The 22,080-nt window shown below is 46.0% G+C and overlaps 2 protein-coding genes across 18 annotated transcripts in view; both read left to right on the forward strand.

Annotated features, from left to right (window-relative positions):
- The window catches only part of LOC113255376 (protocadherin gamma-C5), a 169,513-nt gene that overhangs the window by 62,506 nt on the left and 84,927 nt on the right, over positions 1–22,080 (forward strand). Inside the window, exon 2 of one of the 17 annotated variants that reach the window (XM_048221039.1) lies at positions 1,562–1,632. The exons of 12 other annotated variants lie outside the window; for them this stretch is intronic. In XM_048221039.1, the coding sequence (XP_048076996.1) occupies positions 1,562–1,606 (45 nt within the window). In that variant the 3' untranslated portion in view covers positions 1,607–1,632. 4 more of the 17 variants (XM_048221030.2, XM_048221024.2, XM_048221031.2 and 1 more) reach the window with 4 other exon arrangements.
- LOC125282974 (protocadherin gamma-A9-like) lies at positions 2,894–3,851 on the forward strand. The gene is given in 2 exon segments (XM_048221043.1): positions 2,894–3,163; positions 3,165–3,851. Coding segments are annotated over 2 exon segments (957 nt in total).

A 22,080-nucleotide genomic window follows, 5' to 3' on the forward strand; every position in this document is an offset into this window, starting at 1 on the left:
ACCAATTTTATGCTCAAAGTTGCCATTTCCTAAGAAGCAGTCTTTTGCTCGGTCTTCCTTAGTAACTGCTTCAGTAAATGGTATCCTTACAAATTGCTGAGAGAATTTTTTAAAAGGTAGGTTCTATGTCCAGTGTGGGGCTTGAACTCACCACCTTGAGATGCTCAACTGATGGAGCCAGCCAGGTTCCCCTGAAAGAATTTCTTGTAATGGCACGTTTTGCTTTTTAATGATAATAATTTGTTCTACATCTTGTTTTCTTTTTCTCTAATTATCAGAGGTTTAAGTGACCTTTACAATAAGAAGTTTAAGACTACTTTAACTGCATAATTTCTTTATGGAAGGATTGAAATGGAAGCTTGCTTTTCATTGTGTGTTTATTTGAATATTCCAAATGCCATAGCCAGTTCATGCATTATGTATTCACAGAGAAAATTTAAAAACATTGAAATAGCATTAAAGTGTAACATTTACAAATATGCAACTTTAAAAAACCAGTCCTTTTAAAATTTAGCAATATTAGGTGAGAAAATCTATTACTGTTGCATAATTTAAATTATTTTGTGAATGAAATTTTAAGGAAACCTTACTCCAGCAAGTTACTATCTGCATAAGTTAACCTTAAAAAATAATTTCAAAATGAATAATCCATACATTCACTCAATGTAATATGTAATATATGTTTATTGTATAAAACTAAGAAAAACATGAATGTATTTCCAAAGAGGATGTACATTGTAGTGACTTCAGAAAATAATGACATATAGAAAAATTTTGAAACATTATAAAAAGGGAATTAGAATATTTTACATATGTAAAAAGAGAGCAAAATTCTACCAAGAATAAGTTAATTTGATATTAAGAAAAAATGGTGAGTGGCACCTGGGTGGCTCAGTCGGTTAAACATCTGACTCTTGATCTCAGCTCAGGTCTTGATTTCAGGGTCTTTGGAAGTTCAAGCCCCACATTGAGCTCCATGCTGGGCGTGGAGCGTACTTAAAAAAAGAAAAAGAAAAAAAGAAAAGATGTCGATTTAACAGTACACTTAATACAAGTTTCATTCCACTTCATTTTCAACTAACATATCCAGAAATGGTAAGTGCTTTTGAGATGAGAATGCAAGAAACAGTGAAACAAGTCTACGATCATGGTTAGAAGAGAGTGTTTTCTTTTTCAGTCATCTATAACCAAGTATTATCTCAGTGGGTGTAGTGTCGGACTAGGACTCTAAGGGCGCTGTTGACCAGCTCTAAGAAAAAGCTCAAATCAACTCTCTATCCTATCCCGATGTTAAGATCTGCAACTACACAAAGCCTCACAGATCCCACAAACTGCAGTAAAAGCTGCAACAAAACTCACCCTCTTAACTTGCGGCACTTCAGTTTCTCCTGAGGAAAAAGGTAAAAGGTCATCATAATTTGCAGGAGGAAAAAAAAGCCTAAGGAGTCAATTTGCACAGAAAGCATTCTGGGGAAAAAATATATCCGTAGTGAAGGAACAATGCCCGCTCCACTAATCTGCACCGCAAAGGACTGGTTCTGCTGTGCTTTTTCCTGGGCAGGCTTTGGGAGACCGGGACCAGCCAGATACGCTACTCGTTGCCTGAAGAGACAGAAAAAGACTCTATTGTGGGGGAATATCTCCAAGGATCTGGGGCTGGAGCCCCAGGAGCTGGCAGAGCGCGGTGTCTGCATCATTTCCAGAGGTAGGACGCAGCTTTTTGCTCTGAACCCCCGAAGCGGCAGTTTAGTCACTGAGGATGGAAAAGACCAGGAGGAGCTCTGTGCTCAGAGAGCAGTGTCTGGTTAACTTTGAATTCCTAGTGGAAGGGTAAAACTTTACAGAACGGAAGTAGAAGTAACTGATATAAACGACAGTGCGCCAGAATTCCAGGCTGAGAATCTGGAAGTAAAAATTAATGTAATTGCTGCGCTTGGAACACGTTACCCACTGCCAGAGGCTGTTGACCCGGACGTGGAGCTATCAGCTCAGCCCCCATCCCCACTTCTCCCTCGACGTGCAAACTGGAGACGAGACGGAACTCTGCACCCAGAGCTGGTGCTGGAGCAGGCCCTAGACCGCGAGGAAGAGGCTGCTCACCACCTGGTCCTCATCGCCTGGGATGGCGGTGACCCGCGTCGCTCCAGCACAGTGCACATCCACGTGACAGTGCTGGATACAAATGTCAATGCCCCGGTTTTTGCTCTACCGATTTACCGAGTGAAAGTCCCAGAGAACTTGCACCCGGCTGCTTACTGTGAGCGCTAGCGACCCCGATGACGGAGCCAATGGAGAAGTGACCTATAGATTCTGGAAGATTAGTGAAAAACAATCTCCGTTATTCCAGCTTAATGAAAATACTGGGGAAATATCAACAGCAGAGAGTCTAGACTATGAAGAATGTGCATTTTATGAAATGGAAATACAAGCTGAAGATGTGGGGGCACTTTTGGGGAGGACCAAAGTGCTCATTTCAGTGGAAGATGTGCATGACAATAGACCGGAAGTGATCATTACATCTCTGTTTAGCCCAGTCTTGGAAAATACTCTTCCTGGAACAGTAATCGCCTTCCTGAATGTGTATGACCGAGACTCCGGGAAGAATGGTCAAGTTGTCTGTAACACACCTCATAATTTACCTTTTCAATTAGAAAAATTAATAGAAGATTATTATAGATTGGTGACAGTCCAAATTCTTGACAGAGAAAAAAACCCTCTGAATATAAAATCACAGTAACATCAACAGACAGAGGAATGCTGCTCCGGTCCACAGCAATTTACATCCATCTACACCGAAGATATCGATGATAACCCAGCTTCTCTGGAAACTCCTATTCAGTCTACCTCCCTGAGAACAACCTTAGAGCCATCTTCATCTTCTTGGTGCCAGCCCATGACCCCGACAGTAACGAGAACACTCAGGTGTTATTTCACCTTGGCTGAGGACACTATCCAAGGGTTGCCTCTTTCCTCCTATGTCTCCATCAGCTCCGACACTGGCGTGATATACATGCTGTGTTCCTTTGGCTTTGAGCAGTTTCATGATCTTGAAATGCAGGTGAGGACAAGTGACAGTGGGAACCAACCATTCAGCAGCAATGTGTCACTGAACTTGCTTGTGCTGGACCAGGACAGTGCACCAGAAATCCTGTACCCCACTCTCCCCAACTGATGTTTCCACTGGTGTGCACTCTGCAGAACCTGGTGACCTGGTAACCAAGATGGTGGCTGTAGATGGAGGCTCAAGTTGGAATGCCTGGCTGTCCTACTGCCTGCTCAAGGCCAGTGAGCCTGGGCTCTTCTCGGGGCAGGCCCTACTGGACAGAGACTCACTCCAGCAGAGCCTGGTGGTGGTGGTGGTCCAGGACCACAGCCAGCCCCCTCTCTCATCCACTGTCACACTCACCGTGGCCTTGACTGATAGCATTCCAGATGTGCTGGCTGACCTCAACAGTCTGGAGGTCCCCGCATACCCAGAGACCTCAGACCTCACCCTATACTTAGTGGAGTCAGTGGCTGCCATCTCCTGCATCTTCCTTACCATTGTCATTGTGTTTCTGGTGCTCAGGTTTTGGCGTTGGCACACCTCACATCTAGTCCAGGCTGTGGGGATTGGATTTGCTGGTGTGCCTACTTCTCACTCTGTGGGTGTTGGCGGGGTGTGGGCTTTTCTGCAGACTTACTCCCAGGAAGCTTCACTCATGGCGGACTCCTGGGAGAGTCATGTGATCTTTCCCCAGCCCAAGTATGACAATATCCTGATTAGCCAGGAGCGCTGTCAGAAAAATGACCCTTCCTGTGTTTCAGATGATTCTAGGTTTCCTGTAGGAAACACGTCTTTGCTTCAGTGAGTTCCATTTTTCCTCTATTTTCTATTATAACTGGTTTTGTCTTTAAGGTTTGCACTTAAGGTATGATACACTGATGTTAATGCATTTCACACCACTTAGGTTTTCATTGGGCCTAATTTTTGCTCTAACATCTATAGGAGGCATTTATTGGTTACATCACTGATAAAACTTTCACTTTATCCTAATTAAATTAACCTAGGGTCAATGGAAACCCTCTTCATGGGGCTGCTCTCATTGAGCATTGATATGGGCTATTTGGGTGTGTTTGCTTGGTTGGTTATCAGTTCACTACTAATTCTTAGGGGTGGTTTTCCATTCCTGAAAGTTATTATTGTTGTTATTTTCAGTGGCCCCATTGTGAACTTCTTATATATCTTCGAACTTCTTACATACTGCTGAAACATAACTACACCTGATAACTGATTTTGTAAAGGTAAATTAATGACAAAACACATTCGTTCTTCTTGAAGAAACTAAAAGCCCAGACTTTTCTGCTTCTGCTATTCTGTTTCTATGATAGGACACCACCCCTTTGAGGTTATGTTTTTCAGATCACATGTTTGTAGAGGTTGTTGGAATTTAAAGATCACTTTTGAGGAAGAATGACACTTCACTTACAGGGATTTCTGAGGATGAACACCAAAAGAGGACAAAACAAGGGAGATAAAAATTATTCTTCAACCATCTGTTATTTATGGTTCAATTCTCCAATCTCCAGCCTAGAAATAAATCTGGATAAGGGAGACAATTTAGGAAAATATTCTCAAGAACTGCTGGGAGAGATTCTAAAAATATTTTACTCGCTTTTAGCTATAAGGAAAACAATATTTTATTTGATTTTGAACATAGTGTCAATTTAAGTAAAAAAAGACATTCCAGGAGACTTTATTTTTTTATTATTTATTTTTTGAGAGAGTGAGAGAGTGAAGGGGTGAGGGCAGAGAGAGGGGGAGAGAATCTTAAGCAGACTCTGCGCTCAGTGCGGAGCCTGAAGGGGGCTGGATATCATGACGCTGAGATCATGACCTGAGGTGAAACCAAGAGTTGGAGGCTTAACCAACTGAGCCACCCAGATGCCCCTCCAGGAGACTTTAAAAATAAGCTTTGAAGTTGACTCAAAATTCTATTCTAAACACGCTGGCTATAGGGTTAACAAGTCTGGAAAGCCAGTATGACATACAGACATTATAATTATTTCAAATACTCTTATTTCTAAGCTATTAAGAAAAAAAATAAAGCATCCTTCTGGGTCATATTTTTAACTGTGCAACAGGTAAACTGTCACTTGAAGTTTCTGTCCTGGGAAGTAACCATTGGTACTTGGTATTCATAAATATTAAATATTCATTAATTTTGGAAAAATAACATAGATATTGATGAAGGCTTGTATATCATGGTGGGTTACTACTATTCTCTACCATTAATAATACCACTTGTAAGCTCACTGCATGGATAACTGGGCAGAGTGGGGAAAATGCTGAATTCTACTTTTCTCAAATGAGATAGGGCTTTTATATTGGTAACATTTTATATAACAGAACAGGATAAAATCCTTGCTTATCTTGATGTTTTCTCTTAAAAGTTAAAATATCTTGGATTTGCTTCAAAATAATGAGGGAGTACAATATATATTAAATGAAGATGGCCCTGATCATTACTGCCATTGCGTGATGAGTATATAAAGATTCAGTAATAATACTCTCTAGTTTTGTGTAAGTTTGAAAATTTTACATAATTTCTTTAAGACACTAAGTATATACAACTGTAATACTTTAGTAGAATTTCGGGCTCTTATGTAAGTGCATTTTCAAATATATTCAAATACATATATTTCTATATATATATTGCTCTTATACATATTTCTCTCTATATATATTTCTCTCTGTATACAATTGGCCCCCAGGTCCTCTCTGTTGCAGTGACCGCCACTCACTAGGACAAGGGGGTCAATGCAGAAATAAACTACTTCAGGAGTACTTCTCAGAGTACAGGGAATTTATAGAAATATATATAGGAGCTTCGAAGAGCAATATATATATTCTAGAGATATTCCAGAGATAAACTGGATTCAAGAGGAAAATGTCAGACTGCGGTACCACACGGGGCCTCTGGGCGCCGCTGTCGGCCAGTACAGGGCAAGCGCAGTCGCCCAGGATTCCTCAGCCTCCAGCCTGGGCTTTCCTGCACAGTCACCAACACAAACGGAAGGAAACCCGCTCGCACACTGAGGCTCCTGGCCGCGCAGACTTTGCCCAACATACACAGATTCCCAGCTCCGACTGCCATGGGCGGAATGTTCTTCCAGTGACCCCGTGGATTCCAGTTTCTTCAGCTTTCTGGAAAGATTGGGACCCAGCGAGAACTAGAGCGCGCAATGGGAGGGAGCTGCGTTCAGAGGCGCCCAGCCAGCAGGCTGCAGGTACTGTTTCCCTTCCTGCTACCTTTGTTCTACCCCGCGCTCTGCGAGCCGATCCGCTACTCCGTTCCCGAGGAACTGGCCAAGGGCTCGGTGGTAGGGAACCTCGCCAAGGATCTCGGGCTCAGCGTCCTGGATGTGTCAGCTCGGAAGCTGCGAGTTAGCACGGAGAAGCTGCTTTTCAACGTAGACGCGGAGAGCGGGGACTTACTTGTGAAGGACCGAATAGACCGAGAGCAGATATGCAAAGAGAGAAGAAGATGTGAGTTGCAGCTGGAAGCTGTGGTGGAAAATCCCTTAAATATTTTTCATATCATTGTGGTTGTTGAGGATATTAATGACCATGCCCCTCAATTCCATAAAGATGAAATAAATTTAGAAATCAGTGAATCTGTATCCGAAGGTGCACGAATATCCCTTGACCCTGCCACAGACCCTGATATAAATATGAACTCAGTTAAAGACTATCAGATAAATCCTAACCCTTATTTCTCATTAATGATTAGAGTTAATTCCGACGGTGGTAAATACCCAGAGTTATCTTTGGAGAAGCTCCTAGACCGGGAAGAGCAGCGTTCTCATCGCTTGATATTGACTGCCTTGGATGGGGGGGACCCACCACGAAGTGCCACTACTCGAATAGAAATCTTTGTCAGGGATGCCAATGATAACTTCCCGGTGTTCAGCAAGGATGAATATAGAGTCAGTGTTAGTGAAAATCTGCCCCCGGGATCCTCCGTGTTGCAGGTGACAGCCACTGACAAAGACGAGGGGGTCAATGCAGAAGTAAACTACTACTTCAGGAGCACTGCTCAGAGTACAAGGCACACGTTCTCACTGGATGAGAAGACAGGTATGATTACGAATAACCAGTCATTGGATTTTGAGGATACAGAAAGATACACCATGGAAGTGGAAGCAAGGGATGGAGGTGGGCTCTCTACCCAATGTAAAGTAATCATAGAAATCCTAGATGAAAACGACAACAACCCTGAAATAATCATCACTTCTCTCTCTGATGAAATTTTGGAGGATACTCTTCCAGGAATGGTGGTGGTTCTCTTCAAAACAAGGGACAAGGACTTCGGAGAAAATGGAGAAGTTGTGTGTAACATAGGAAGGGATATTCCTTTCAAGATTTATTCCTCTTCTAAGAATTACTACAAGCTGGTTACAGATGGAGCCCTAGACCGAGAACGCACTCCGGAATACAATGTCACCATAACAGCCACTGACAGAGGCAAGCCTCCCCTTTCTTCTAGCACGACCATCACCCTGCACATCACCGATGTCAACGACAACGCGCCGGTTTTCCACCAGGCCTCCTACATGGTTCACGTGGCCGAGAACAATCCTCCAGGCGCCTCTATTGCGCAAGTCAGCGCCTCCGACCCGGACCTGGGGCCCAACGGCCGCGTCTCCTACTCCATCGTGGCCAGCGACCTGGAGCCACGGGCGCTGGCGTCCTACGTGTCCGTGAGCGCGCAGAGCGGCGTGGTGTTCGCGCAGCGCGCCTTCGACCACGAGCAGCTGCGCGCCTTCGAGCTGACCCTGCAGGCCCGCGACCAGGGCTCGCCCGCGCTCAGCGCCAACGTGAGCCTGCGCGTGTTGGTGGACGACCGCAACGACAACGCGCCGCGGGTGCTGTACCCGGCGCTGGGGCCCGACGGCTCGGCGCTCTTCGACACGGTGCCGCGCGCCGCGCAGCCCGGCTACCTGGTCACCAAGGTGGTGGCGGTGGACGCCGACTCGGGACACAATGCCTGGCTGTCGTACCACGTGCTGCAGGCCAGCGAGCCGGGACTCTTCAGCCTGGGGCTGCGCACGGGCGAGGTGCGCACGGCGCGTGCTTTGGGCGACAGGGACGCGGCCCGCCAGCGCCTGCTGGTCGCTGTGCGGGATGGGGGACAGCCGCCCCTCTCAGCCACAGCCACGCTGCTCCTGGTTTTCGCTGACAGCTTACAGGAGGTGCTTCCGGATGTCAGCGACCGGCCGGCACCCTCTGACCCCCAGGCAGAGCTGCAGTTTTACCTGGTGGTGGCTTTGGCCTTGATTTCCGTGCTCTTCCTCCTCGCGGTGATTCTGGCGGTTGCCCTGCGCCTGGGACGCTCCTCCAGCGCCACCACCTGGGGCTGCTTTCAGCCTGGTCTGTGTGTCAAGTCAGGACCTGTGGTTCCTCCCAACTACAGTGAAGGGACTTTGCCTTATTCCTACAATTTGTGCGTTGCCCATACTGGGAAGACGGAGTTTAATTTTCTAAAGTGCAATGAGCATTTGAGTTCAGGACAAGATATGCTACTTTGCAGTGATTCATCTGGGGCCTTAATTCCACTTCAGGGTGGGCATGATTTGACTGCACATCCTGAGACTCTCACACTGGTGAGTTCCACTTTTGTGTCTTCTGATATATCCTACTGGTTTCTCTTATTTCTGGCATACTACTGCGTTTCTATATGTAGAATTATATTTAGAAAATCCATAACTAATCACCTTTTTGTCTTCTCAGTGTTTACTTTTTGCTGATTGTATTTTTCAAGATTTACTTGGTTCATAGGTTGCTCTATGATTCAGAAATAATGTCACTAAATTGGAGATGTCTAGTCAAGTTCAGATTAGCAAAACAGGCAGTGGCTTCTTGCCAAATAAATTAATAGGTAATTATTCAAATCTGATAAGATTTAAGATGAATTTTCCATATCCTACTTATGTGTTGAGTCTAATAATATTAAGCTATGCATTAAGTATCAAAGCAAGTGCTTGTTTCAAAGAAACATTTATTGCAAATAATATCTTGGGGACATTTAGGTATCTTTCTTCATTTAATAGTTTAAAAAACTAAGCATTTGAGGGGAGCTGGTGGGCAGATCCACAAGTCTCTGAAATTCTATGGGAATTTAGAGATGTATGTATTTTCCTTGGATGATGAGTCAGAACTTGTGTTCCATGGCCAAGGCTTCTATGGTCCCCAGAACTTAATACTAACTACCCTAGGAGAATTTTCTCTTCTACTTTTGGTTTTTCTGGTTGTTTTCTTATATTTATGTTTTCGTGGAGTTTAAATTGTACTTTTTCCTAATCCTTTTTCTTCTACATTGCAAGATAATGAATTTCCAAGAAAGCAAATGAAAGGTCATTGCCTTTTGCACTCAGTCTCTGTCTCTGATTGTCTGATATAAAACCTTAGAAGACAAAATATAAAATCTTTGAAGAGTTCCATTCTTGAGGGGTGTAGTGGCATAAACAGTTCTAAACTTGTTCTCTGAATGTAAGATGTGAACCTAGGGGCGCCTGGGTGGCTCAGCCGGTTAAGCATCTGCCTTCAGCTCTGATGCCTTCAGCCTTCAGATCAGGTCATGATCCCAGTATCCTGGGATTAAGTCTGGAGTCAGACTCCCTTCTCAGCGGGGAGCCTGCTAGTCTCCCTCTTCCTGCGCTCCTCCCCTTGCTCATTCTCTCTCTCACTCATTAACTCTCTCTCTCAAATAAATAAACAAAATCTTAAAAAAACAACAAAAAAAGAAAGATGTGAACCTCTCAACTCCTCACCTTTGAGCCGGCCTCGCACTTTGTGGGCGTGGATGGGGTGCGGGCTTTCCTGCACCTTTGACAGGCACATACAATTGAAGATGTGTGAACCACTTTACTTTGGGCTTCCACGCAAAATGCCAAGAGAAGAGATTGTTTATGTTGGTATCAATACTCTGATGAAAGCAGGTCATAGGAGTAAATATTTATTTTTTAAAAAACATAAATCACGATTCTAACTTTGTGTTTAATTATAGCTTGAAATTCTTATATTTTTCTTCGCATTACAACACAGGTATGTTATGTTTCTTTTAGTTTGTGGTTACTTGTTCAATTCATTTAAGTAGGTCAAATTAACTTCTAATTACATATGCTTATAATAAATGTTTTTTCAAAAAAATTCACGAAGTCTCAATAAAACTATTTTAGAAAGAATACTTTGAAAACCTTTTCCACAGTATTAATGCTACACAAATAATTAATTAGTTAATTAGTTAAAGCTAAAATAAAAATTACAAGTGAATTATAAGGGGTATATCTCATACAGTCTCTAAATGAATGTCTATTAAACGTAATGGGACCATTTCAATCAAAATTTCAAATAAGATTGTAAGGCTTTTCTGAAAATAGCTAGAAGCTTATAGGAAATAGAATAAGCGTTACTTAACCTTCTAAAGTGGGTACATTTCTACTGAGGAAGTAAGTGTTACAAATGTATACTTGACCAGTTATTTTCATTTAATATTATACGGTATTTTCATTTATCCTACTCAGTAAGAAACCTACAAATAGCAGTTGGCTTAGGGAATATCAGTTGAGAAACTAAAGAAGTATTATAAAATAAAATAAAAGATCCAACAGAGAATAGCGTTTGTTGTCCATTGCATACATAGTGGGTGCAGTAACTTGTGAGGACTCTGAGCGCCGCTGTTCACCTACTAGGAGAGAAACGCAGCCGGCGCTCAATCCGGATTCTCAGGGCTCTGACTACACAAAGCTCCTCAGTTCCCACAAACCGGCTGCAGAGCTGCAGCAAAACTCACTCCAGAATTTAAGGCGCTTACGCTACAGAGGCTCCCTGAAGCCAGAGAGAGAAAAAGGAATCGGTCAACACACACAACGTGCCCAGTGAGTACTTCGGGAGAATTCCTTGACTAGACAACAATGGCTGCGAAAAGGAACCGCTCCCACCGCACAGCGCTGGTTCTGCTCTGTCTTTTTCTCGGTCGGTCATGGGAGGCTGAAGCCGGGCAGATCCGCTACTCTGTTCCTGAGGAGCTGGAGAAAGGCTCTTTCGTGGGCAACATCTCCAAGGACCTGGGGCTGGAGCCCCGGAAGCTGGCAGAGCGCGGAGTCCGCATCGTCTCCAGAGGTAGGACGCAGCTTTTTGCTCTGAACCCGCGAAGCGGCAGCTTGGTCACCGCGGACAGGATAGACCGGGAGGAGCTCTGTGCTCAGAGTGCGCGGTGTCTGGTGAATTTTAACATTCTGGTGGAAGATAGGGTGAAACTTTTTGGGATAGAAATAGAAGTAACTGATATCAACGATAATGCCCCAAAATTCCCAACAGAAAATGTTGACGTAAAAATTAATGAAAACGTCGCTCCAGGAATGCGTTTTCCTCTCCTGGAAGCTGTTGATCCGGATGTGGGTGTGAACTCCCTCCAAAGCTACCAGCTTAGCTCCAATAAGCACTTCTCCTTAGCAGTTCAGAGTCATGCCAACGGAGTCAAATACCCAGAGCTGGTGCTGGAGCACGCCCTGGATCGGGAGGAAGAGGCAGTGCACCACCTTGTCCTCACGGCCTTGGACGGGGGCGACCCTCTCCTATCTGGTACGGTTCTCATCAGTGTGACTGTCTTCGATACAAATGATAATGCACCGGTCTTCACATTGCCAGAATATCGAGTGAGTGTTTTGGAGAACTTGCCTGTGGGCACACAGCTGCTAACAGTCACTGCCACAGACAGGGATGAAGGAGCCAATGGAGAAGTAACATATTCGTTCCGAAAATCATCTGACACACAATTGTTGAAGTTTCAACTAAACAAAAATACTGGAGAAATAAAATTATCGGAAAATCTAGATTATGAAGAAACAGATTTCTATGAATTAGAAATACAAGCAGAAGATGGAGGAGCATATCTTGCAATGGCAAAAGTATTGATTACAGTAGAAGATGTAAATGACAACAGTCCAGAGGTGACCATCACATCTCTGTTTAGTCCCCTGATGGAAGACTCACCTATGGGGACTGTTATAGCCCTTTTAAACGTGCATGATCCGGACTCTGGGCAGAATGGACAGGTCACCTGTTCCATATCAGAGAATCTACCATTTAAGTTAGAAAAATCCATCGATGGTTATTATAGACTGGTGACACACAGAACCCTTGACAGGGAACAGGTATCCTCGTACAATATTACAGTGACAGCCACAGATGGAGGAAATCCACCCCTATTAACGGAAACTCACTTCACCCTGCAAGTGGCAGATATTAATGATAACCCACCCACCTTTTCCCACAGCTCCTACTTCACCTATATCCTGGAGAACAACCCTAGGGGTGCGTCCATCTTCTCAGTGACTGCACTAGACCCAGACAGCAAAGAGAATGCTCAGGTTATTTACTCCCTAGCTGAAGACACTTTCCAGGGAGCACCTCTATCCTCCTACATCTCCATAAACTCTGACACAGGAGTCCTGTATGCACTTCGATCCTTTGACTATGAACAGTTTCGTAATCTACAGATTCAGGTGATTGCCACTGACAGTGGGGACCCGCCGCTCAGCAGCAATGTGTCATTGAGCATATTTGTGCTGGACCAGAATGACAATGCACCAGAGATCCTGTACCCCACCCTGCCCACTGACGGCTCCACCGGCGTGGAGCTGGCACCCCGATCCGCAGAGCCCGGCTACCTGGTCACCAAGGTGGTGGCAGTGGACAGAGACTCGGGCCAGAACGCCTGGCTGTCCTACCGCCTGCTCAAGGCCAGCGAGCCAGGGCTCTTCGCGGTGGGGCTGCACACAGGCGAGGTGCGCACGGCGCGGGCCCTGCTGGACAGAGACGCGCTCAAGCAGAGCCTGGTGGTGGCGGTGCAGGACCACGGCCAGCCCCCTCTCTCGGCCACCGTCACGCTCACCGTGGCCGTGGCCGACAGCATCCCGGACGTCCTGGCCGATCTGGGCAGCATCAGGACCCCCGGCGACCCAGACGATTCGGACCTCACGCTCTACCTGGTGGTGGCGGTGGCCGCAGTGTCCTGCGTCTTCCTCGCCTTTGTCATCGTGCTGCTGGCGCTCAGGCTGAGGCGCTGGCATGCGTCGCGCCTGCTCCAGGCTTCGGGAGGCGGGCTGGTGGGCGTGCCGGCCTCGCACTTTGTGGGCGTGGACGGGGTGCGGGCTTTCCTGCAGACCTATTCTCACGAGGTCTCGCTGACCGCGGACTCGCGGGAGAGTCACGTGATCTTCCCCCAGCCCAACTATGCGGACACGCTCATCAGCCAGGAGAGCTGTGAAAAAAAGGATCCTTTGTCTTTGTTAGATGATTCGAAGTTTCCTGTAGAAGATACCCTTTTGGTCCCAGTGAGTTCTAGTTTTACTCTCCTTTTAAGAATTATGATTGGCATGACTTTTAGGTTTACAGCATAATGGTAGAAAATTCCGATCTTTATTTTTTCACTTTTTTCTCCGTTTTAATGATACTTGTTTCTTGCTAGAACAATGAAGGGTAGAACTTGATGGTTATTGAGGCTAGTATGTTTTTACTTTCCGGTCAATATTCATCTAATCCCAATGAAGACCTATGGTCACAGGCTGTTATGATTTGCCTTGCAGAACCTTCTATTTTATAGTTTTGTTGATTACGATATGACAGTTCCTGAGAGGACCTCCATACAGAAGTGTCTGTCAATTTATGTACACTTCTCTTGGCCACATGCTGAAATCCTGGCCCCTTAGGCAACCCTAGCTCTTGTTTTGAAGGCGGGTCTGGGAAGAATAGGTGAATATCAGAAACAAATGCATTAGCTTCACTGGAAATAATCCAGTACGAGGCTCCTCAATGTTGTTCTTCCCAAGGAGAAGAGCAACACCACTTCTCAACACCTTTGTGGTTTTGTTTTTCAACTATACCTTGTAGCAACAGTTACAGTTGAATATACTTTCTAGAGAGATTTGAATTTTTTATTAACATTTTATTAACAATTGATAACAATGTGTGCTTAAGTTTTTCCAAGTGTAATCATAATTGGTAACAGTGCAGCATCCTTTTTGCTTGTGATTCTAATTTCATACTGTTATATGAAAGACACAGCATTTTAATTTGACTTTCCTTGCTCAGTAGGGATTCTAGAGAACCTACAGAAGGTTAAATGAAGCAAATTTTGGGTTCTGCTGTCAGCATTTTTTGTTAAATTCTCCCATCTCTAAGGCTGAAAAAATATAGACTGGGGAGACAGATTTGTACATGTTCCCAAGGACAGCAGCAAAAGATGTGTGCCAGCAGTATTTCAGTGGCCCTTTAATGTAGAAGAAAGAAGACCCACCTGAATATCTGAAAACTCTGAAATTAAGAGTCACAATAAACTTAAAGTCAAGAAAGAAATATCACTTCTGTTGGAGATCTGAATATAAGCAGAAAAGTACACAAAAGTTATTCTAATTAAATGATCAGTAGAGTTACTGATGAGCCCATTTACTTTAGTGAAGATGGTGATGTATTTGGTTTGATATCTTTTAACTTATTACTAACATTCTTCTAAACTAGTATGGTAGCATAAAGTCAAAGAATGCCCTGATGTATCTCAAATACTTATGAAACCATGACTTTTCTCATGTCATCCAACATTTGTTGAACAATAGGTCTGTGGAAGGAGAGCACATCCTTTGGGTCATAGTTATTAGTTTAAATCATGGAAACAGACATTTTAATTTCTGGCTTTGGGAGTCAAAATTATTATGCATCTATCTTTTTTTTAAAGATTTTATTGATTTATTTGACAGAGAGAGACAGCCAGTGAGAGAGGGAACAGAAGCAGGGGGAGTGGGAGAGGAAGAAGCAGGCTCCTAGTGGAGGAGCCCGATGTGGGGTTCGATCCCATAACAAAGGGATGACGCCCTGAGCCAAAGGCAGATGCTTAACGACTGCGCCACCCAGGCGCCCCTATTATGCATCTATCTGAAATAATTTCATTGTTCTGAAAAACACAGGTTTTTTTTTTTAAAGAACTCTTTTGACATGGTAGCTATTGTAACCAAGTGTTTTAAAACATTATTTAAAAGCAGTACAGAACACTCTAGATGATTGTATTGAATATGGGAATTACTGCCTTCTAGTTCCTAAATATGAAGGATGGATTAATACTTTCTAGCTAAATATAAGCTAGGATTGAAGACAAAAAAGTTTTTTGCTTCAGTACTAGCCTTTGTGGATAATTACTTTTAAAAGGAATAACAGTGATTACCTCTAGATGGAAGAACTGGATAGCAACGAGCCGCGGGATAGAAGACCTACTTTCCACTCTTTTGTGCTTCTTTGAATTTTGAAAAATCCTTTTACCTGTTTAAAGTTTATGTAAAATTTTAACATATAAAACATATGATAGTTTTGACCATGTAAAACATGTTTCATGATGAAAATGAAATCAATGAGAAATAAGATTCAGTATTTTAGCTGGTATCACCTTACATTTTTAAAAAGATATCCTGGGGCACCTAGCTGGCTCAGTCGCTGGAGCATGCAACTCTTGATCTTGGCGTTGTGGGTTTGAGTCCCATGTTGGGTGAAGAGATTACTTAAAAATAAAATATTTTTAAAAATTAAAAAATAAAAATAAAAAGATTTTCTGAAATAGAGAAAAACTAGATTGCGGTTCCACACAAAGCCTCTGGGCGCCGCTGTCGGCCAGTACAGGGCAAGTGCTGTCGCCCGGGATTCCTCAGCCTCTAGCCAGGGTTTTCCGGTGCAGACAACATAAAGAGAAAGAACCCGCTCCCACACCGGTTCCGGGCTGCGCAGACTCTCCTCCGCACACAAAGATTCCCACCCCCAAGACTGGAGGCTGTGTATGTTCTGGGCCCCATGCTACCAGTGTGATAGCGTGCACTTTCTCCAGCTGGAGAGATTGGGACCCAGCGAGAATTAGAGCGCGCAATGGGAGGGAGCTGCGTTCAGAGGCGCCCAGCCAGCAGGCTGCAGGTACTGTTTCCCTTCCTGCTACCTTTGTTCTACCCCGCGCTCTGCGAGCCGATCCGCTACTCCGTTCCCGAGGAACTGGCCAAGGGCTCGGTGGTAGGGAACCTCGCCAAGGATCTCGGGCTCAGCGTCCTGGATGTGTCGGCTCGGAAGCTGCGAGTTAGCACGGAGAAGCTGCTTTTCAACGTAGACGCGGAGAGCGGGGACTTACTTGTGAAGGACCGAATAGACCGAGAGCAGATATGCAAAGAGAGAAGAAGATGTGAGTTGCAGCTGGAAGCTGTGGTGGAAAATCCCTTAAATATTTTTCATATCATTGTGGTTGTTGAGGATATTAATGACCATGCCCCTCAATTCCATAAAGATGAAATAAATTTAGAAATCAGTGAATCTGTCACCCCGGGGACCGGAACAATTCTTGAGTCTGCAGAAGATCCTGATATTAGTATGAATTCACTGAGCAAATACCAATTAAGTCCTAATGACTATTTCTCCTTGGTGGTGAAAGACAGTCCTGATGGTGGCAAATATCCAGAATTAGTACTGAAGAAGACCCTGGACCGAGAAACACAAAGCTCCCATCATCTGGTGCTGACGGCCCTAGACAGCGGGGATCCACCACGAAGCAGCACAGCTCAAATCCGAATCCTGGTGGTGGATGCCAATGATAACCCGCCAGTGTTCAGCCGAGATATATACAGGGTCAGTCTTCAGGAAGGCGTGCCCCCAGGCACTTTGGTGGTGAAGGTGAGCGCCACTGACCAAGATGAAGGCTTCAATGCTGAGATCACCTACTCATTCCTTGGTGTAGCTAATAAAGCCCAGCAGGTGTTCTCTCTGGATTCTGCTACAGGAAACATTATAACTAATCAACCCTTGGATTTTGAGGAAGTAAAAAGATATACCTTGGATGTAGAAGCCAAGGACCGGGGATCCCTCTCTACACAGTGTAAAGTAATTGTAGAAGTTCTAGACGAAAATGACAACAACCCTGAAATAATCATTACTTCTCTCTCTGATCAGATTTTGGAGGATGCCCATCCAGGAATGGTTGTGGCTCTCTTCAAAACACAAGACCAAGATTCTGGGCAAAATGGAGAAGTCACATGTAATTTAAGTAGAGGTATTCCATTTAAGATTCATTCTTCATCTAATAATTTCTACAAGCTGGTGACAGATGGACCCCTAGACCGAGAACACACTCCGGAATACAATGTCACCATAACAGCCACTGATAGAGGCAAGCCGCCGCTCTCCTCCAGCATTACCATCACCCTGCACATCACCGATGTCAATGACAACGCGCCAGTTTTCCACCAGGCCTCCTACGTGGTTCACGTGGCTGAGAACAACCCCCCTGGAGCCTCCATCGCCCAAGTCAGCGCCTCCGACCCCGACCTGGGGCCCAACGGCCGCGTCTCCTACTCCATCGTGGCCAGCGACCTGGAGCCACGGGCGCTGGCGTCCTACGTGTCCGTGAGCGCGCAGAGTGGCGTAGTGTTCGCGCAGCGCGCCTTCGACCACGAGCAGCTGCGCGCCTTCGAGCTGACCCTGCAGGCCCGCGACCAGGGCTCGCCCGCGCTCAGCGCCAACGTGAGCCTGCGCGTGTTGGTGGACGACCGCAACGACAACGCGCCGCGGGTGCTGTACCCGGCGCTGGGGCCCGACGGCTCGGCGCTCTTCGACACGGTGCCGCGCGCCGCGCAGCCTGGCTACCTGGTCACCAAGGTGGTGGCGGTGGACGCCGACTCGGGACACAATGCCTGGCTGTCGTACCACGTGCTGCAGGCCAGCGAGCCGGGACTCTTCAGCCTGGGGCTGCGCACGGGCGAGGTGCGCACGGCGCGTGCTTTGGGCGACAGGGACGCGGCCCGCCAGCGCCTGCTGGTCGCTGTGCGGGATGGGGGACAGCCGCCCCTCTCGGCCACAGCCACGCTGCTGCTGGTTTTCGCTGACAGCTTACAGGAGGTGCTTCCGGATGTCAGCGACCGGCTGGCGCCCTCTGACCCCCAGGCAGAGCTGCAGTTTTACCTGGTGGTGGCTTTGGCCTTGATTTCGGTCCTCTTCCTACTCGCGGTGATTCTGGCGGTTGCCCTGCGCCTGCGAAGCTCTTCCAGCCCCGCCGCAAGGGGCTGCTTCGGGTCTGCACTCTGCTCCGAGTCTGGACCCGAGATTCCCCCCAACTACAGTGAGGGAACATTGCCCTATGCCTATAATTTATGTGTGCCGGGGGATCAAACTAATCCGGAATTTAATTTTCTCACATCTGTTGATCATTTTCCAGCCACACAAGATATTCTTAACAAAGATAGCCCTTCAGGGCTATTGACTAGCATTTTAATTCCTAATGTTGAAACGGATAAGAAGACTTTCAAACAGGTAAGTATGTGAAATAATGCTTTTTATATTATAATATGTCAAATATTCCAATATAGCATTGTTATTTTTAAAATATTTATTTATTCGAGAGAGAGTGTGAGCGAGAGACTGAGAGAGAGCATGAGCAGGGGAGGGACAGAAAGAGTAGCAGAATCCCCGCTGAGCAGGGAGCCCAGATGCTGGGGCTCCATCCCAGGACCTTGGTTTATGACCTGAGCTGAAGGCAGACGCTTAACTCACTGAGCCACCCAGGAGCCCCTATGGCACTGTTATTTAAAGATTCTAGATTCAGGGGCGCCTGGGTGGCTCAGTTGGTAGAGCATATGACTCTTGATCTCAGGGTTATGAGTTCAAGCCCCACTTGGGCATAGAGCTTACTTAAAAATAAATAAAAATAATGATTCTAGATTCAATCTCTTGATAAAGTTCTGAAAAGTAAACCTAGGTGAAACCTAATGGTGTAACTGTTTAGACTAAAGTTTATGATGCTGCAGTCTTTTTCCTATGCAATTTAAAGTAAAATATATATTAAAATCTTAGGCAAATTTTTAATGAAATCGAATACTTTTTAATTAAGAATATAGAACACAATTATGGTTTAATGTCATGGTATTTTAAATGACAATCCTGCCATCCAAATTTTCTCAAATGTTTCTTCTTTATCTTACGCAATAAAGAAATATTGGTAGGAATTATAGTCATGCGCTCTCATGATTTTATTTGGAACCATGTTAGTTCCACATCCACAAATGCTATTCCCTCCAGTCGGTAAAAATCAATAGGAAGCAAATCTAACCTGCAAGTTTTCAGTTCCAGTAGTATTTGACAATATTTTTTTTTAATTAAGCAAGCCCTTTTAATAATTACTCCTTTTATTAAGTGCTCTTAGTAAACCTTTAACATCACATTATACAACTCTTTATTGTGTGCAATTTTCAGTGTTATAAATGTGTGTAATTCTCGAAGAAGTGTGTAATAACTTCTGGAAAAGACAATCAGTTGGGTTTTCTAACTCGTTGCAATAACAAGATTCGGCTCTAGGCGCCGCTCTTCACCAATCAGGGAATGGGAAGCTGCAAGCGGCAGTCCCTCCTTCCCCCATCTCTACAACACAAAGCAGAGGAATACGGGTACTCACAGATCCCGATGCCGGAAATTTAAAGTAGTTCGCTCTCTAATATATTTTGGATGCGGTCATTCCGGAACTTCGTAGATACATAAGCTGATTCAGAACAAAACAGTTCAAGAAATCAGGGAATATAGGCTCAGCTTACTGCTATGGGGAATTGGCTACTGCGCCTGGACCGCAGCGGGCTGGTCCTCCTGTACATTTTCCTGAAGACGCTACAGGAGTCTGGGGCAGGGCACATCCGATACTCGGTGCCCGAAGAGACAGACAAAGGCTTCTTCGTGGGCAATATTTCCAAGGACCTGGGGCTGGAACTCTGGGAGCTGGCGGAACGCGGAGTCCGCATCATCTCCAGAGATAGGATGCAGCTTTTCGCTCTGAATCCGCGAAGTGGCAGCTTGATCACTGCAGGTAGGTTAGACCGGGAGGAGCTCTGTGAGACACTGTCTTCCTGTTTTTTAAATATAGAGATACTTGTGGAGGATACCCTGAAGATTTACGGAGTGGAGGTGGAAATAACGGATGTTAATGATAACGCCCCCAGCTTCCAGGAGGCGGAAATAGAGATAAAAGTCAGTGAGCACGCAACTCCGGGATCGAGATTTCCCCTTCCTAGCGCTAGGGATCCAGATGTGGGAATGAACTCCCTCCAGCGCTACCAGCTCAATCCTAATAGTTACTTTTCCTTACAAATGCGAGGTGGAACGGATGGGGCCAAGAATCCCGAACTAGTGCTGGAGGGGAGTCTGGACCGAGAGAAAGAGGCTGCTCACCACCTCCTCCTCACAGCCTTCGATGGAGGGGATCCCATCCACCAGGGTGCTGTTGCCATTCGTGTGGTGGTCCTCGACGTAAATGACCATGTACCAAAGTTTACACAGTCTGTATATCGAGTGAGTATTCCTGAGAATCTCAGCTCTGGAACTCGGGTGCTCATGGTAAATGCAACTGATCCAGATGAGGGAATCAATGGGGAAGTGGTGTATTCATTCCAGAACATGGAAGGCAAAACTTCTGAAATATTCCAGTTGGATTCTCAAACTGGAGAAGTCTTAATACGAGGGTCTCTGGATTTTGAGAAATATAGATTCTATGAAATGGAAATTCAAGGCCAAGATGGTGGAGGTCTCTCCACCACTGCTAAGATGTTGATCACCGTTGTGGATGTGAATGATAATGCTCCAGAAATAACTATCACATCTTCTACTAATTCAGTTCTGGAAAACTCTCCTCCAGGTACAGTTATTGCTCTTCTAAATGTGCAAGATCAAGACTCTGGGGAAAATGGTCAAGTTTCATGTTTCGTTCCCAACAGTCTGCCTTTTAAGTTGGAAAAGACTTACGGAAATTATTACAAGTTGATAACAACCAGAATGCTGGACAGGGAGCAGGTCCAGAGCTATAATATAACATTGATAGCCACAGACCAGGGATTTCCGCCCTTGTCTACAGAAACTCACATTTCACTAAATGTAGCAGATGACAATGATAACCCTCCCACTTTTGCTGACTCATCTTACTCCGTCTACATTCCTGAAAACAATGCCAGGGGAGCCTCCTTCTTCTCAGTAATGGCGATAGATCTGGACAGCAGTGAGAACTCCCAGGTCACTTATTCCTTGGTGGAAGATACCCTCCAGGGAGCACCTTTATCCTCCTATGTCTCCATCAACTCAGACACTGGAACCCTGTATGCACTGCGCTCCTTTGACTATGAACAGTTCCGTGACCTGCAACTGTGGGTGACAGCACAGGACAGTGGGAACCCACCACTCAGCAGCAACGTGTCTGTTAGCATATTTGTACTGGACCAAAACGACAACATGCCAGAGATCCTGTACCCCACCACCCCCAGCGATGGCTCCACTGGCGTGGAGCTGGCACCCCGATCCGCAGAGCCCGGCTACCTGGTCACCAAGGTGGTGGCGGTGGACAGAGACTCGGGCCAGAACGCCTGGCTGTCCTACCGCCTGCTCAAGGCCAGCGAGCCAGGGCTCTTCGCGGTGGGGCTGCACACGGGCGAGGTGCGCACGGCGCGGGCCCTGCTGGACAGAGACGCGCTCAAGCAGAGCCTGGTGGTGGCGGTGCAGGACCACGGCCAGCCCCCTCTCTCGGCCACCGTCACGCTCACTGTGGCCGTGGCCGACAGCATCCCGGACGTCCTGGCCGATCTGGGCAGCGTCAGGACCCCCGGCGACCCAGACGATTCGGACCTCACGCTCTACCTGGTGGTGGCGGTGGCCGCAGTGTCCTGCGTCTTCCTCGCCTTTGTCATCGTGCTGCTGGCGCTCAGGCTGAGGCGCTGGCACGCGTCGCGCCTGCTCCAGGCTTCGGGAGGCGGGCTGGTGGGCGTGCCGGCCTCGCACTTTGTGGGCGTGGACGGGGTGCGGGCTTTCCTGCAGACCTATTCTCACGAGGTCTCCCTGACCGCGGACTCTCGGAAGAGTCACGTGATCTTCCCCCAGCCCAACTATGCGGACACGCTAATCAGCCACGACAGCTGTGAGAAAAGCGAGCCACTCTTGATAGCTGAAGATTCAGCTGCTGGTTTAGGCAATCTTAACTCCAGGAATAATCAGGT

This window comes from Ursus arctos, unplaced genomic scaffold (assembly GCF_023065955.2).
Source record: "Ursus arctos isolate Adak ecotype North America unplaced genomic scaffold, UrsArc2.0 scaffold_5, whole genome shotgun sequence".
NCBI lineage: Eukaryota > Metazoa > Chordata > Mammalia > Carnivora > Ursidae > Ursus > Ursus arctos.